At 39.1% G+C, this 15094-nt stretch overlaps 1 protein-coding gene across 1 annotated transcript; it reads right to left on the bottom strand.

The window, feature by feature from the left end:
* Positions 1 to 11605: 11605 nt before the first annotated feature.
* HIGD2A (HIG1 hypoxia inducible domain family member 2A) lies at positions 11606 to 12775 on the bottom strand. The gene is made up of 2 exons (XM_053462691.1): positions 12606 to 12775; positions 11606 to 11910 (listed from the first exon to the last, which is right to left on the bottom strand). Exons 1-2 carry the CDS (start codon positions 12721 to 12723, stop codon positions 11735 to 11737), a joined length of 294 nt encoding a protein of 97 aa, XP_053318666.1. The 5' UTR covers positions 12724 to 12775; the 3' UTR covers positions 11606 to 11734.
* Between the last annotated feature and the right edge of the window lie 2319 nt (positions 12776 to 15094).

The following is a 15094-nucleotide window of genomic DNA, read 5'->3' on the forward strand; positions in this document are numbered from 1 at the left end:
GTCCTGCCTCTGAATATTCCTTTTCAATGAGGTTTACTTTTTCTAAGGTTGAAAAAAACACGCACATACACACGGGCTCTGCTATAGCGTATGTCTGGCAATTTTATAATTTGTGTAATAAAATATTTTTTCGATGGGGAAATATCTACAGAAATACCTTTTTATTTAAAGCTGTCAAGTCTACATAATGTAATATGGCACTACCATGTGGCAAAAGCAAGTATCTGTAACAAGAATATTTTATGCTTGGTATTGGGCTAAATCTTGCTATATTTTGAGCAACGACATTTATAATCCTCAATGACTAACCGGTATTGCTGTGTCTGTCATATCTGTTGTTTCTTCTGCCTCATATGTAAATTGATGAGTGATTAGATAAATTTCCCGTAACAATAATTTTCATAGAAGTGGTGTCCGCATGATCTTCAGATCTCACTGTCTTTCTGTAAAGCATGCAAACAAGGCCTTTGCAGCTTTACATTTTTATTTCAAATGTAGTGGCACATTATTTTGGGAGATTATAGTTGGTATGTATGATATGAGAGGGAAGTTGGGCTATGTAGTTTCTTATAATGGCATGTGTGATTGATCACTGCTGCATATTCCCTTTAAATTTCTGCAGAAACCCCCAACATGCATTTACCCCTTTTCCCAGCAAAATGGGGTGAAGGAGGTATGTTCGGCAGAATATACAGTATATAACTAAGCTGGTTCCATATGAAACCTCTGCGCTGAAAGTGCTTCCATTGACTTTAATGGGAGCACTTCCCTGCCACTTCAAGCAGCCAATCAGTGGCAAGAATGGTCATACCATGGAGTGCGGCAGCTTCTGTATCCGGTAATTTTGTTTGTGTACTTTAAAATCCATTCTTCTATAGTAGTGGTCTCAGGATCATTTAACTGTCCCTTTTGAAAAAGATGGTTCATTAAACCATATAGGACAGCTTGTAGCGAAAAACATTTAATATTTAGCTTATGAATGAATATATCCAGTGAATGAATGTTCAGACCAGCACTTCTTTACAGTTCATGACCCAAGATATAAATAATATTGAATGGGAGAGGTTGTCAGACATTGTAGATAGGCTTATTAACTAAACAGTAATTTTAAGAGATTAAACCTTTGATCTGCTCAATTTAAAGGCCAAAAATTATACTGTATCAAGGGAGAAATTGCTCAGGCATAATCTATAATTTAAATCTGTGAGACCATCTCAGAGAGTTTACTGCACAGGTTGCAGGGCCAACCCAGCCTTTCCTAAGAGAAAGCCCATTAGGGTTGTCTATCGTTTTTAATGAACCCGCAAAAGTTATTCTACCATAGACAATGACATTATAAAAAAAATGCATGGTTCAATTTATTTTCTGTTCTGTTTTGTGATACTGAATAAGAAAAGAGACATATAAAACATAAAAAAATAAAACAACGAAACACCTGGCCAGTTATTTTACTAGAAAGATTTTAGCCTTTAACACTAACTAAATACGGTAAAGAATGTCTGCGGGGTGCTTGCATGCCCCAAATCCACTCAGCTAAGCATTCTGTAACATAACATAGGATTGTGGGGGGGCTGCTTATATTTATGAAAGCACTGGCACTGATAAGTACAAGTCCGACAAACATCCATGCATTTATTAGAGGTTTTACAGATGACGGGTCTGCTTTACGTTTATGTATATATTTGCTGAAAAGTATGTCCCTTGATTTAATCTGAAGAGGATGTTTCATGGAATAAAAATATTCTTTTGAGTATGAAATACGGTTCTGCATACAGTAATGTAATTTAGCTCTGAAGAAACCTCTGTTTTATTTCATTATATTCCAATAAACTTTATCTGCAGACTTGCATGTGATATTTTGGTCTCCCTTCTCAAACACCGCACTGAGCTGACTCAATACGAATTTATTATTGCTTATCTGAAAAAAAATATTCTCTCAATATACTTTCAGTAGCCAGCGTCAGTCTGGACGATTAAAACTGAGCCATTCCATTGTTAACCACAAGGCAGCGAGATAAGGTATTTAGTAGAATGGGCAAAGATAATAAAGTTAGGACACTCATGACTAGAGATGCAAAATTTCTGGAAATCTTGCAGCCGTGGAAAAAAAGTTATTTTTATGGAAAAAATTGGAGTGGAGTCGTTTTACAAACTCATCATTATTTTGTTACACTGGGAACATGAAATGCAGTGTATATGAGAGTATGCTTTAAATAAAAGTACAGCTTATTCAGTTAGTAATAAACTAAATTTGCTTTTTAAAACTTTGTTGCATGAGAACAGGTACCCCCCGCTTCCTTCAAATGCAACAAAATAAATGAGGAAACCATCAACACAAAAAAAACAAGATTTCCTGTAATCCTCCATGGATTGGACGGGGATCACATTTGCACATTAGCACCATTTGTTAATGGAAAAGTTAACTGACATTATTTTTGACAGTCGGATGCAGAGACATTGCATCTTTCATAAAGGTCTTCATGTAATAGAGAAGATATTCCACGCTCCATTTTGTTTACGTTTTTTCCTGGAGGGAAAAAATGGCTTTGGAAAAAATGTATTTTCCCAAATTTTTCCATTTCCCCCCCCCCCCAGACTCTACTCCCGGCAGATAAATACTTATCTGAAAACATATTATGTAAAAAAGTCATTTTACAGAATAAAATATTTTTTAAGTAAAATATTTTGTTGGGAGGTTCCCATTTACAACATCTGGTCATCGAACCGTGGATCCTGTAAACCTGCTGATTATTTGAAGACTTTACCCTTATAATTTATAAGGCCAATGTTTGGCTATTTGTCCCTAACTGAATCTGTGTTTACCTACTAATAACACTTCAGAGGAAAAATGTACACAGAAATGTGGTTTCCTTTTTCAAAAACAACATTTTAAAATAAAATATATTTTTTATTCCATCAGTCATTACGCTGCAAATTATAATTATCATTACATCATGATGCTATTATTATTGTTAATGAAATTAAACTACAGTTTGCTGATCAATTCTGTTTACTTGTGAGTTATGCAAATAAAATACGACAATGTTGTCCTCAAAAACAGCCATAAATATGGAATAAGTTTAACTTATTCTGGGGTATTTCATCACCAAAGAAAACAACAACATAGACATCAATCAAATTCCTAGATTGGTGGGCCACTCGGGAGATCAAGGGATTTTCCATAGCGGCTATTGATTCCCACAAAATGTCTAATGGAAAACAGGACAGTTAGAAGGTCATCAGCATCATTTTTTAGGAGATTAACAAACACAATGGACATAACATACAAATTCTGATGCAATGTATGAAATGTGTTCTTTTCACTATAGTATTATTTCCAACACGATTTTGATTAAATCACTGTTTATTGAGGTCTGATCAGCTTCTCCAGCCCAACATCACCAAAATTGTTCCCACATATGAAAAGGCAATGAACACCAAACTCCTCCCACTTGATGACATCACCCATGCCAAGAGAATACGGTTATATAACTCCCTATAACTGGTTTATCATCCCAAACGTCACGTATTTATTTATATGAAAATATTTCCATACATATAATAACAATAAAACAACTAATTATAAAATAACATTTTATTTCCCTTAACCCTGGATAATAAATAACATTATATAGAGTAGTCATTTATTAAGTCTCCATGGGTTCCGGAAGTCTCTCATCCACTCATTCGTTTGGAACCGTGAAGATGGATACCTGTTTCTTTGAGTGTTTCCTTGTGCGGTCTGTTCTTTTTGACACCAGTTTTGCTCATTGAAGGGAGTTTTCCTAAATGACTAGGAACAGCTTCACACACAGCACCTGATAAACTGAGTAGACACTAGACTTGGGTGCCGGACAACTCTTCGTGTTCATCTTCGTGGGGGGGAAAATCTTCGTATTCCGCGAATATTCGCCTGTTCCTGTCTTCAGTTCGGGCAAATATTCGTGTGCGTTCTTCGTCTTCGTTTGTTTTTTTCCTGTTTTTTTTTTGAAGGGGTTAATAGGGGGTTAACACGGTACGGGCTAAGCAGCAGCTTTGGCTCCAGGAGTTTAAATGTCCGTACGAGCAACTCTATTGGTCGCCTGCAGGGGCCTCCTCTGCCATCAACCAATGAAGTATACCTGTACTTCATTGGTTGATGGCAGACGAGCCCACTGCTGGAGACCAATAGGGTTGCTCGTACAGACTTTTAAAATCTTGGGCCAGCAGGGACCACTGGTCTCCCTGCTACAACATTTAAAAGTCCATACGACCGACCACTAAAGTCGTTTGTACAGACCTTTAACTGTTACAGCAGTGGTCTCTGCCAGCCAAGTTAACCCCTGACGGCGAACCTACGAATTTCCACTTCTGTTATCTCTGCAGCATCGCAGGGGTTAACGGGAGCAGAAATCTGTAGGTTCGCCATCAGGAGTTAAAAAGGCCGTGCAAGTGAGCCTATTGGTCGCCTGTAGGGTCTTCTTCTGGCATCAACCAATTGGTTGATGCCATGGGAGGACCCTGAGGCGACCAATAGAGTCGTTCGCACGGCCCCTTAACCCCTGACGGCGAACCTACGGATTTCCGCTTCTGTCAACCCCTGCGATGCTGCAGAGATAAGATAGGCTAGATGGGGAAGGGACCAGGGAGATTAGTAGAAGTAGACGAAGGCCAACACAAAGATTCTTCGGGACGAACATAAAAATGCACTCTTCGTGAATGCACAAGTCTAGTAGACACACCAGAATTGTTCATCCTGTTTGGCTAAACTTCACATGTTTCTTATGCAGCGTTTTGTTGGTTTGTCGCCGTTCCATTTGGCTCCTGAACAATTGTTTGTGGATGAAACCAGACTTCTCCTCAAATGTTTTTTTAAAGAGAAATATCACCATGTGAATTTTAGGAAACAGAAGGTCCAGGCAGCAATTGGTCTATGTGACGTTTGAATTGCTGACCAAAATAGTTTTCTAGAAAATATCTCTTGGAATCGAGAACTTCCATTACTTTTGGTGCCTCCTGCAAGGTATGTCACCTGTAGAATTTCATCCACAGAATATCCTCCTTTAAGCCTGTGTTCTCAGAATGTTTTGTATCATCTCACTCTTGTCAGTAGTTGTGTAATGGCTAAGTCCAGTTTTGTGCATATTAATGCAAAAGGAACCGGGCAGGCTTTAAAAACTTTTGGATAGTCACCAGGTTTCAGATGCAATTTTACTGCTGTATATTTAAGCTTGTCAAAGGAAACCATCAAATGCCAATTGATATTTATTTTTAAGGTATTTAACCCATTGCTCAGTAATGTGAAATGTGTTTAAATACTGTATGTTGTGGACTAATATAAGGAGGTATAAATTAAAGATGTTTCTTCAACGCATGTTTCAGGATCTCCAGTTTGGTTTACCCACCAAAACAGGAGTGTGCAGGCAAGCATGTGTATTAAAGGGCCAACCCATACAGGTTTTTCGGCATGCAGTTTTTCGGCTGAGCAGATTCTGCATAATGCTTTGTTGATGCAATAGGGTGACGTTCAGGAAATCTCACTGCTGTAACCTTTAAAAGAATACAGGGTCCATGGGAGTTTGACTTTTGTGGCCTCCCTATTGGCCACATCATATAACTGCAGTAAGAGAAAATGTGAGTTATTTGTTTTCTCGTGATGACTTCATCCAGGGGTGTTGCTTGGTTCTAACATATGGGCTAAAACCCAACTTTTCTGTGTTTGCTTTCAGTATATATGCATGTCATAATACATGAACCAACAAGAACAAAAAAGCATGTGAAGCCTAATAAAACTCACTAGACATGGTGTCAAATTACCAATACATAATTGATGTCCCTTTAGCTAGGTTTCCACTTGGGTTTTTGTCCTGCGTTTTTTTCTTGATGAAAAACGCCAAGAAAACTGCCACTGCATTTACCTGCGTTTTTTTTCTGGAGTTTTTTCTGGCGTTTTAGCCTTTCTGTGGAAATTGCTTTTTTTTGACCTTAGGCAGTTTTTCCCAGCCTTTACAAGTTAGAAGTTTCACCCAGCTAAAAGGGATTAGGATAAATGGCAAGTATCTGCCCCCTCCTGATGTCATTTACTTGGTAGAGTTCTACTTAAACACGCCCCAGCGGACCCTTTTGTCTCTTTTCTGTGGTTTGTAAGGCATGTTTTATTCCGAATGTCTGCTCCTCTAGGAAGATTGGCCCCAAATGAGGGTGCAAATTGTTTGCTGTTGCTTTTGGCACGCAGGATGCAGTTAATGCGTCGGGTATGTTTGTTTGTAATGGCAAGTTTGTTCCCAATGGTGTGAAATTCAATATGAACTTTGTTTTGTGTGAAACTGTTTGTTTCCAGCCTATTTCTCGTAGGACACACAGATACTGGGTCCATCCTCTGCATTGTAACTGTGGAAAAAACGCCATAAAAAAACGCCAAGGCAAAAAACCCACATGGCTTTTTCATGGCGTTTTTTCTCACCCATAGACTTTTTCCTTGCAAAAAACGCTAGAGTGTCAACATGCTGCGATTCTGAAAAACTGCCACAGAGCCCAAAAAAGCAGAAAAACGCCAAAGAGGACTGAAAAAAACAAAAAAAACGCCGCGTGGCTGAATTGGCGTTTTTATGGGCGTTTTTAGCAAAAAAAAAAAAACAAGTGGAAACCTAGCCTCATGCAGATACTCAAGCATAAACTATTTTCGACAAGTGTATTGTTTACCAAATATGTTTTGGCTTCTTTATCACTGGGTCCCTATGACTGTTCTTGCCCCCCCCCCAACATTTATGTTCATGTTTTCCCCTATTCTTACATTTACAGATATAGCTGGATGTTACCGGTATATACATTTGTCACTTTAATATTTTCTGGGGTAGTTTAGAACATTGGACATCATGTAGTATAGTTTGTGTGTGAATATACAATGCATAATTTACCGGTATATATTTAACCCCTTGACGACAATTGACGTGCCAGGACCGGCACGTCTTTAAACGGGTACAGAAAGCGAACTATTTTCGCTTTCTGCACCGAAACGGCGTTGCTGTAATGCCTCGACCTCGAGGCATTCAGCAACGCCATGATCGGCACATACTTTGTATGGCGGCGGACGCCCGTTTTAAAAGCGTTTAGGAGGCGATCAACGATCGCCTCCTAAACTTAAATGGTGTCGCTGGAATGCCTCGATCAGGAGGCATCCAGCGACACCAAACACTTACCTTGGGATGGACTGTGACCGCTCCGGAGAGCGGTCACAGCCGCCGCTGCAGGTGATCTTCGCCATCAAGCAAGATGGCGGCCGCCCTGTAAAAAAAACAATAGAGACTAAAAAGTTCGCTAGACGGTCTCCAGACCCTCTAGAGAACTCTGGCTCCACTTGCAGGTTGAATACAGGTACTGCATCAGGGGAACCTTCAAGTTGAAAAAAAATGTAAAAAAAAAAGGCAAAAAAAAAAAAATATATATATATATAAAAAATATATTTTTGTGAGCAAGTCCTAAAATTAGCATATTAGCTTAAAACAATTCTCGCATGGAAAGAGTTAAAATACTGGCATATTAAATGGCCATGGGGTGTCTACTTTTAAAAAATGTATGATTTGATGGGGTAAATTGAATTGGCCAGGTTCAACAACGTCCCAATTAACACGGGGGGGAAGGATGGCCACACATCTAATTTCCAATTAAAAAAAATGCACACGTACCAAATGTGGCCTTTTAGTTCCCCAAAAAAATGACAAACCCATGCATGTGGGGTATCACTGTACTCAGGAGATGTTGCTGAACACATATTGGGGTGTCGTGTGACAGCGGCATATACCAGGAGCTGTAAATTCATACATAAAGTAGGTGTGTGTGGGAAAAATACACACACAAAAATACTACTGCAAACTTTGAAACAATGCTGGTGGTAAAATGTGTGCATGCAAAGAGTTAAAATACCAGCATTTAAAATACACTGTGGTGTGTAGTTTTCAAAAATATATGGTTTTGTTGGGCACACTGAAATGGCCCGGCTCAAAGATGTACCAAATAGGGCATGGGCAGTGGATCCCCAAATGCCAAAGTTCAACATTGAAAAATGTGCATGCCCCAAATGTGGCCCTTTTACCCCAAACAGCCAGGCATGTGGGGTATCACTGCGCTCAGGAGATGTTGCTGAACACATATTGGGGTGTTTTGTGATAGTGACATATACCAGAACCTGTTTATTCATACCTGAAGTAAAATGTGTGTGAAAAAACAAATGCAAAAAAATTACTACCATAAAGTTTGACAAAGGCTGATGGTAGAATAAGTGCTTGGAAAGGGTTAAAATACTAGCATTTGGAATACCCTGGGCTCTCTAGTTTTCAAAAATATATGACTTGATGGGGTAAATTGCATTGGCCGGCTTCAAAGATACCCGAAATGGCACATGAATTACCAGATTTGGAAAAAATGGCTTTGAAATAGCAAAACGCTACCTGTACTTATTGCCCCATAATGTGTAGAAAAAAGCAAAAAAACATAAAAACATTGGGTATTTCTAAACTCAGGACAAATAGTAGAATCTATTTAGCAGGTTTTTTTTATAGATGAGTAAAAGATTTTTCAACTAAAAGTTAGAAACAGTCATTTTTTTCTAAATGTTTCACCATATTTTATACTTCTTTTAATAGTAAATAATACGATACAATCAAAACAATGTCATCTAAAGAAAGCCCTTCTTGTCCTGAAAAAAACAATATATAATGTGTGTGGGTTCAGTAAACGGGAAAGAAGAAAATTACAGCTAAACACGAGCAGCGCAGAAATGTTAAAACGGCCATTGTCACGAAGGGGTTAATGTATAATATTATTATATATAAATCAGTAAGTGGGTGTTAAGATGCTTTATTAAATATATAGTTATAGAAATGGTTGTATTGGTTACACAACACAAACCAATCCACTGTGTATTATTCTAATACTGAATTTGTATTATTAAGGATCATTCTTTTTCTCAATATATAATTGGATAGGATTAAAATCTTTGTATTTAAGATGTTGTCAATGTTTAAATATATGCATTGATACTGCACAGGTTATACAGTTCTATATAAATATATCCACATGGTGTCACTAATGCTCAAATATATCTAACCAAGATGCTAACCTTAGCTATCTCCATAATTAGTATTTATTTACATTATACACCACTTTATTAGGTACACCTGTTCAATTGCTCGTTAACAAAACAGCTAATTAGCCAATCACATTGCAGCAACTCAATGCTTTTAGGGATATAGACATGGTTATGACAACTTGCTGAAGTTCAAACCGAGCATCAGAATGGGGAAGAAAGGGGATTTGAGTGACTTTCAATGTGGCATGAATGTTGGTGCCAGACGGGCTGGTCTGAGTATTTCAGAAACTGCTGATCTACCAGGATTTTCACATACAACTATCTCTAGAGTTTACAGAGAATGGTCCGAGAAAGAGAAAATATCCAGCGAGGCGCAGTTGTGTGGACGAAAATGCCTTGTTGATGTGAGAGGACAGAGGAGAATGGGCAGACTGGTTCGAGATGACAGAAAGGGAACAGTAACTCAAATAACCACTTGTTATATAACCAAAATATGCAGAATACCATCTCTGAACGCACAACATGTCGAACCTTGAAGCAGATGGGCTACAGCAGCAGAAGACCACCCTGGGTGCCACTCCTGTCAGCTAAGAACAGGAAACCAAGGCTACAATTCACACAGGCTCACCAAAATTAGACAATGGAAGACTGGAAGAACGTTGCCTGGTCTGCAACATTCAGATGGCAGGGTCAATCCAATAGCGCACTTTTGGGATGAGGTGGAACGGGAGATTCGCATCATGGATGTGCAGCCGACAAATCTGCAGCAACTGCGTGATGCCATCATGTCCATATAGACCAAATTCTCTGAGGAATATTTCCAGCACCTTGTAGAAAGTATGTCACGAAGAATAAAGGCAGTTCCAAAGGCAAAAAGGGGTCCAACCCGGTACTAGCAAGGTGTACCTAATGGCCAGTGAGTATAATTCAATTTTATTTTCCATAGTAATTAAAGCTTTTTTTTTTTTCTTTCTTTGCTTCCATTCCCTCTCCCTGTTAATTACTCATTTAAAACAGTAACCTTGTACTTGAAAATAAAGTACACTATATAACAAAAATATCGGGACACCGGACCATTACGACATTGCATTCTAAATACATAGACATTAATATGAAGTTGGTCCCCCTTTGCAGCTATAACTCTTCTGGGAAGGCTTTCCACAAGATTTTGGGAGTGTTTCTGTGGGAATGTTTGCCCATTCATCCAGTAGAGCGTTTGTTAGGTACAGAACTGTTGTTAAACAAGAAAATGTATTTTCATTTACTCCCCTATCCATTTACACATGAATTATATTTCTGGATAGCTGGGGGAAGAACTCCACCTTACACTGATTATTGAGAACTTCCATGAGTCATAAAGAAGTAAGACTATGAATGTTTTCCATTACCCTGTTAAAATCTCAGGTATCTTTCACCCAAATCTATATGAACACTATGCTATAAACTCCCTATTAGGGGAAATCGCATGTCATGATGTTGTCAGCTAAAGCGAACTCAATTACTGCATGACTCAGCAATTCCATAGACTCATTGCCAGTATAAGAGGGATCCTGAAACAGCATTTCATAGTGTCACCTAGTAGAACACCCCAGTTATAGCAACAAGCAATGAGAATAATAAATGATAGAAATAAATACATCAAAACATTCTATATTACCTCTATGAATGCATTGTTTTTGCATGATATCAAGTATAATCTTGACCATGTTGAATTCTTACCTCCCCACCGATTACGGCACACGCTCACACAAATGACATTTTGGCATTTCTAGCCCTTTAACTTTAAATATCTAATAAAAGTAAGATGTTAAACTGTGGGACACATTGTGCCGACACGATGACACTCTACAATCAGTAACTCATGGCAGGACTTAAAGGGCAATCTACATATATGTCTTTCTGCAGCACTATACACACTCCACGCTTTTTAAAGATATTGTTCTATTGGAAGGTAATCTTTCTCAGGAACATGATAGCCGCCACCAAGCTTGTAGCATTGACAGTGCTGTTTTTCAGCGCGGCGAAGAAAATAATTTAAATTATACTTGCTTTAAGACTTGAGAGGTAGGATAAAAGCAGGGCATGAATTTTGGGGGGCATAAGCCATACTTCCATTTACTATTATAATACACAAAGCATTGCGAGTTTGATGGACAGCAGCGAGGACACTTATTTTATCTAAATGTAGCTCCTCAATTCTTGCATTTATTTACCCATTTGTTTACAAAAATCTTAAAGGGCAACTCCCACATTTTATCACTAGTATTAGATTATTATTTCTTTTTGTAACTTTTAATAAAAAAAATCCTAGGCTGCCACACATGCCTATTTAGAGAGAATGAACTTTAGTTTTGGTGTTCATGTGTTTTCAGTTTGGTGCATCAGTACGTGTCGTTACTGTATTTTCATTTTTTTAACTTACCTTTTAAACCTACTTATTTTGTTTCAAAAGCGTAATGCTGATGTGGTTTCTCTCAGTGGCTCCCCAGGATGCAAGCATAGGTTTAACCAGAATAATAAAGAGGCAAATGCTTAATATTTTATATGACAAATTTAATGTCCATTTCTACCAACTTGCCCCATTAGCATCAGGGCAGCACTGGGCACCTGCTGGAAAGTCAACATATTAAGTGTCTCTTCAGTGAGTCCACAGGAAACGGCTAAACGTTAACGGGGGGCACCACGAGGCTTCAAAGCGGTCATAAGAACTCCAACCATAATGGCAGCAACTGTGAAACCCTGCGCCAATATACGGGCGCGCATCATTAGTTGGGACTGACGGGTTTTCCCCTGCTTGAAGGATATCAGGCCGTAGGTCAGCGCTCCGGTGGTAGCAATGCAACCTGAGGAGATCATAAAGGAACATTTCATGTCACTTTCATTAACAGCCTACCAATAAAAATGTACCTAAAATTTGCAGCCTTTATCCCTATCCCGGCAGACACAGATCTTTGCATACACACACGCACACCATTCTATGACAAAATAGAGTGCACGCATGATGGAGATTTTAATAGAAAAATATCATTTATCTGCAGCCACACTCGTACTATTACGACAGAGACAATTATGTCTTAAATTATGTTAAATTATAATTAAAACCTGGAAAGCAGCGAAAATATTACATTCAAGAATTATGTCACAGGGTGTATGTAAAGATTTCAAAAGCGCACAATTCTTAACGCAGATACTAAACGGCGTGTTCGGAGGATAAAAAGATGCAGTTTCGCCTGTTTTGCATATAGGACCATACTGAGACAACACACACACACACACACAGACATATATATATATATATTATATATATGCAGAGACATTATAAAACACGTAAAGATATACATAGTTAAGGATGAAACATGTATTTGACATCATCCGAATATCAATAATAGCATCGTTCTAAATAAATCAAAGCTGCAGCCAGTAATTACAGTGTATTACATGCTCTGTACTTATCTGTTATTAGTAAGCCCAATTAATAAAGGATGTACGCCTAGCATCCCCCCTTACTCAACACCCGAAATACCCCCTCCCCACGTACCAATAGGTACAAACGGGTTCTCTTTGACCTTCCGTATAAACTTGTTCTTAAAGCCCTCTCTCGTCGTATGCGGGCTGGGAGTAAATCCCTCAATCATTGGGGGGTCCGGTTGGGCCATACCGACATGAAGCTACCACAGTCCTCACACTGTCAAGGGCACACTTCCGTGGGGCGGAGTTGTGTTAGTAGCCCACCAATGGCAAGGAGAAAGAATTAAAAAGGACCAATACAGATTACAGAGAGGCGGGACCTATAGCAATACGTGCAAGAATAACACAGGCATCAGCCTCGCCCACATCCCTGGTGATGTAATCTGGTTATGTAGTCGGGAAGATCCTCTGAAGTCGAATGACATGATAGAGACAAAACAGTTTACAAAATATACGTATTTATATTATAATATCGATAGTATGTTGAGATTTAATAAAGGGACAGTTTTGAGAGCTACTTTGTGAAAAAAAAAAATGGCATATTAGGATAAACGATAGCATATACATTATACTTAATAATTAATTGTGCTTGACTTGTGGGAGGTTTTCTTCATTTCTATTTAAACTGAGCAGCAAGGCAAATCTTGAGCTTTGAGGAACCTTCCAAGTGCAAATCTGGTAAGTGAAGAGTTAATTACCAGGAACGAGTCGAGCAAGAGGAAAAGGGGAAATGACACTCCCTGCGCATCTTGCCATATGTATGAACTCTTGGAGAAAGTGCTGTGTTCAGGGGTGTAACTAGAAACCACAGGGCCCTGGTGTGAAAATTGCCCTGGGCCCCCCAACTTCACAAAGCAACATGTCCCAGAGTCACTTTTGCCCTCAGACAGCTTGTGAGTGCCTCCAAGCAACTTATCAGCGTCATCCTAACCTCCAAACACTCTGTGCCATCTTTGTCCACGAACAGCTAGTCTGTGCCATCAGAGCCGGTCTTAGGGGTGTGCGACCTGTGCGGCTGCACAGGGTGCCATGGCAACAGGGGAGCCTGCCCGGGACTTAAATTAACCCTTTCGCGACCTTTGCCGGTTCAGGACCGTCATGACAAGAAGGTCACTAAATGACCTTTGACGGTCCTGAACCGTCAAAAAATTAAATAAGCTTAGAAAGTGATCAAGGATCACTTTCTTCGCTTAAACGGCCTTGCTGCAATGCCTCGATGTCGAGGCATTCAGCAAGGCCGAGATCGGCATCGGGGGCCATGTCTGGCCCCTCCCCGGGGCGTCAACAGCCGCCATACATTGTATGGCGGCGGACGCCCGTTTTAAAAGCGTTTAGGAGGCGATCAACGATCGCCTCCTAAACTTAAATGGTGGATACCAAACACTTACCTCTGGGTGGGCTGTGACCGCTCCGGAGAGCGGTCACAGCCGCAGCTGCCGGTGTTCTTCGCCATCAGCAAGATGGCGGCGGCCCGGGAAAATAAACAATAAAGATAAAAGAGTTAGCTAGACGGTCTCCAGACCCTCTAGAGAACTCTGGCTCCACTTGCTGGTTGAATACAGGTACTGCATTCAACCATGCAAGTCAATGGAGCCCAGCTTTCTAATCACTATGTGATTAGTAAAATATTCAAAAAAAAAAAAAAAAATGGGAAAAAAAATAAAAAAACAAATGTGCTAACATTTAAAAATAATTATACAGTGATGTCACTAGATGAACCATCCAGTACCAGCAAAATATGTAAAAAAAATATAAAAGTGCTAAAATTTCTCAAAAATCTCAACAAAGAGTTAAAATAAAAGCACTTCAAATACCCAAGGGGTGTCTAATATAAAAAAAATGGCTGATGGGGTAAATTGGAGTGGCCTAGCTCAAAGATAGGGCATAGGTACAGACTGACCAAAATGGAGAAAAAAAGCGCACTTCCAAAATGTGGCATTTTAAATCTGAAACAACCCGACAAACCCATGCATGTGGGGTATCACTGCACTCAGGAGATGTTCCTGAACACACACTGGGGTGTTGTTTGACAGTGGCATATACCAGGACCTGTATATCTATAACTAAAGTACAATTTGTGTGAAAATAAATAAAAAAAATTACTATTACAAAGTTTGACAAAGTGTAGTTCTATAATTGGTGCATGGAAAGGGTTAAAATAACATCATTTGGAATACCCTGGGGTGTCTAGTTTTCAAAAATATATGGTTTGAATGGGTTAAATTGAGTTAACCAGCTTCAAAGATGTTCCAAAGGGGAGATGGAGGCAGAATGACCAAATGACCACCTGAATTACGCATGCCCCAAAAGTAGCCTTTTACCAGCCAAACAATCTGACAAACCCATGCATGTGGGGTATCGCTGTACTCAGGAGATGTTCCTGAACACATATTGGGGTGTTGTTTGACAGTGACATATACCAGAACCTGTATATCTATAACTAAAGTACAATTTGTGTGGGAAAAAAAATAAAAAAAATTACTATTACAAAGTTTGACAAAGTGTAGTTCTATAATTGGTGCATGGAAAGGGTTAAAATAACATCATTTGGAATACCCT

Source organism: Spea bombifrons, chromosome 4, assembly GCF_027358695.1.
Source record: "Spea bombifrons isolate aSpeBom1 chromosome 4, aSpeBom1.2.pri, whole genome shotgun sequence".
In the NCBI taxonomy this organism is placed as follows: domain Eukaryota; kingdom Metazoa; phylum Chordata; class Amphibia; order Anura; family Pelobatidae; genus Spea; species Spea bombifrons.